Below are 3,545 nucleotides of genomic sequence, written 5' to 3' on the forward strand. Positions count from 1 at the left end.
TAGCAGCACCATGGGTAATAGGTGGTCTCGCTTGTCGTATACACTTGACGGTTACCTGTTGTCTTACTTAACAATTTCACCGCCGCCTGGTAACCAGGGCGCTTGCAGTGACAACCATGGGGCCGGCGTCACTCACAGCGATTAATGAAAAGCCTCCTACGATCACCCCCAAACAACCCATCGCTTGCCCTGAGGGGACGAACACCTGGAACACGATAACAATCGCTAAATTTATGTCCGCTCGGCCCGCAGCTCTGCCGTAGGAGCCGTCGAGGTGATAACCCTCACACCACTATCGGAGCGGGCTCATGTTGGCTAAGGTTATCGCTCAAAGATCATCGGCTATTGTTTTAAACTTCTTCATCTGAAAAAAGCGCTTGTATCCTAGCTGGGTAATTTCCCCCAGAATAGGGCCCTGCCCCACACCCCTTGAAAGATCCTGCCGACGCTGCGTCCGGGGAACACTGACGTCGCCATCGTCGTCATCCCCGTCCGTCTGAAACCCTAACCTTAGTCTAAGGTCGTTCGCTGGGCGAAACGAGGCGTCAGTGAAACGGGGCCTTTGAGACTACGGCGCAAGGTCGGTTGCTGAGTAGCACCGGGGCTCGCCGCGGGGGCCGCTAGTCAGCGACAGACTTGAAATTCGATCGTTTACAACGGTTACCCCGGGGGCTCCCAATTCCCTCGTTGCGAGCCCGCACCAACGTAACTTTAATCACTCTTCGGACTCCCCCTCCTCCACAGATTAATGACGAAAACCTCGTCGATAACTGTGGCACGGCCTCCCCACCGCCATCAAAACCTCGGTGCCCAATCCAAATAGCTCTGTTTGGTTGTAAAGGATGCTCATGTCTCACGAGCATCGCTAATAGACCGCCAATGCCGAGCTGTCGCTGCCGCCCGGGCGCCGCAACCAGTAGCCTCAATAGCCCCCAGAGTTGCTTCGCGCCACACCCGTAGCCGTTAACTTAACTTTATTTGGTGTCGCCAGTGAAACCTTAACCCCCAGGCTAGACCACCACCCTGAGGCCGTAACTGCTCCCGCCACACGTCACTGGCCCACGCAGACACGGTGGCCCACCGGTCACTCGAAGCGAGACAATGGTCGTTTGCTATGCCGTTCGCCTGGGATCATAGCGGTTAGGCGGCCCGGGCCACACTTCCGCAAAAGCCTTCCAGCTAAATCAACCCTCCCGACCCTCGAGCAGCAGCAGCAGCAGCCCCCCACAAATTACCCCAGCACACCCCACATATCTTATCGGCGCATTTCATTAAACTCGCAACTCACACCAGAAGCGGTCTCACTATCGCGGTGACGGTAGTGACGGCCGCCACTCGAACACGGCGTTTTGTTGACATTCGGAAATATCCCCTAAACAGCTCCGTGGTTCGGCTCCACCGCTTGAGCCCTGTGGAACTCCCAATGGGAGCTAAAGGGCGTGAACACCCTCCCCCTCCCTTTCTCCACCTCGAGGTCACGGACCTCGGCACAATGGTTTATCTGGGGTAAAAAAATAGGGTAACTCGCAGGGCTCCCAACACGGAATTATTAAGGACCATTTCCGACGTTATTATGAGGAGGGGTCATTAGTAACAGAGAATCAATGGCATAAGAGAGAGCACGGTGACAACTATGGCGAGCATCGCTATTTGTTTCCTATAGCCTTTAGTCGTTTAGGCGGAAATCTGTACGGCGCCTGTTGTTACAGGTCCCCGCTTTCCTAATGGGGTATATGCAGCCTAATTAGTCAAAGGCTGTAAAGGCAGTGCGCACAAACACGGGCACGCAACCTCCGACGCCGACATATGCATATCTGTAGGACCGTTGTGGGGTAAGGGAAAGAATGATGTCACCCCGGATTTCGCAGTTATCGCCCCCTGGGGACGAAAATGCCACAAAAGTAACGGGAGCACCACCAGACTTCCTGAGCAAAAAAGCAACGCCGGATACGCGGGGTAGCTCAGGTGTTTAGGCGGTGCCACGCACCCGTTCGTAAACCGTCAATATTTGGTGTTTTGTCGTCAATGCGAAAGGTCATCCTCGCAACGCCAGCTCGACAACGGGGTGGCCGCGAAGCAGCATTACCTCACTCACATACTCGAGGTGACGCCGCACTTCTGGCGAGTGGCACCACTCCCGCGATGCCTGACTAAGGTGAAGAAGGAGTTGCGATTTGCTGTGGTCGGGCCAATCGACGGCGTACCCGTGCTTGTCGAGCATCGACAATGCCCTGCGCACCCGCAGAAGCTTTTCGGCGACGCTTACCTGCCGCTGATCGATGAGCCCGCCGATAATCGTGGGTATGATGGCGCTGAACCGCCGCCGGTGGCGCCGATGATAGTGGATAAGCGGTCCGAGAGCGTCGACATTGGCTCTGACGGAGGCTCGCATCTGCCAGCTGCGGACAACGTCTTTGATTTGAGGGTTGGCAACTGCTTTGACAAATGGTCGTAACTCGCCATTGGTGGCCTCGATATACTCACACATCATCGATGTCATCGGGATCCGGACGTCGTCATCGAGGAGCTCGACCACTGGCCACGCGTGCTGCTCGACAAACGTGCCAGCAATTTGCCACATCGCCTGATATCGTCTCATCTCCCCGACGACGCCTATGGCCTGACACTCAGCCAATATCCTTCGCACAAGCTTCGGGGTAAGCTGAGAATGCCAGTGGGTGGCGCTTATCACCTCAAGCCACACGTTGACCTGAGTAATCGCCAGCAGCTCCACCACCACTGCTAGAGAATCGTGAGGGGCCACCGCTGCCGCCACTCGTTGTAGAAACGGTTTCACCATCGCCACCCGGTCGATGCCAGCACACATCACGTCAAATACCCGCACGTAGTCCTCGGGTGAGTCCATCGCTACCGTTTGCATCATCTGAGACTCCACCTCGAGCCGGCGCTCCGGTGGGAGCTGGACCTCGACTCCCTGGATAAACTGGAGTAGACTAGGCCACTGTAGCCCCACTTCCACGAGCTGGGGCACCGCAATCTCCCTCATCGGCTGACTAGAGTCCTCGGGAGCGTGCTGGTTGATGAGGTCGACCACCCGGGTATTGGCGAGCTGGGGCGCTCCCTCTGTTAGTCGGGGGAGTTTCGCTTGCGGCGGAGGCGGTATTCTCGCCCTGTATGGAGCGCTAGCCACCAACGGTAGTCGTAGACGGACTGGCGTTGGACGCATTAAGGCAGCGATGGTTGATGGTATGGGTGCGAAAACCTCGACCTTTAGGAACCAAGTTGAAACATAACAACACCGGCATCAGGTGATCTAGTGTTACACGATGAAACAGCTTCTATCATGAAAACGGAACTAATTATTTTGTCCATAGTTTCGCTTCTCAATACTACCCCTCAGCCACACTAAAAGTATGGCAAGGCGATGGGGAACAACGAGCAGAGAACTTGGGGAACCACACAATATACCATCATCTACATACAGCTATCTTTACAATTTACACCATTATCAGGTGGTTATTATGGCGTGGTTATCGCCTTAATCCTTCCCTACGGTGAGGGCCGCCCCCCCCCCCCCCCCCCCC

The 3,545-nt window shown here is 55.6% G+C and overlaps 1 protein-coding gene across 1 annotated transcript; it reads right to left on the minus strand. All coding sequences in view use genetic code 12, as the record gives it.

Moving 5' to 3' along the window:
* Positions 1 to 2,035: 2,035 nt before the first annotated feature.
* On the minus strand, positions 2,036 to 3,187 carry DIURU_005231 (uncharacterized protein; the record flags this gene model as incomplete). The annotated part of the gene is made up of 1 exon (XM_034158191.1): positions 2,036 to 3,187. The coding sequence occupies one exon, from the start codon at positions 3,185 to 3,187 to the stop codon at positions 2,036 to 2,038; it is 1,152 nt and encodes a 383-aa protein (XP_034009855.1).
* Positions 3,188 to 3,545: the final 358 nt, after the last annotated feature.

The sequence above is a fragment of the Diutina rugosa genome (genome assembly GCF_008704595.1).
Source record: "Diutina rugosa strain CBS 613 chromosome Unknown scaffold11_size279379, whole genome shotgun sequence".
Taxonomy (NCBI): domain Eukaryota; kingdom Fungi; phylum Ascomycota; class Pichiomycetes; order Serinales; family Debaryomycetaceae; genus Diutina; species Diutina rugosa.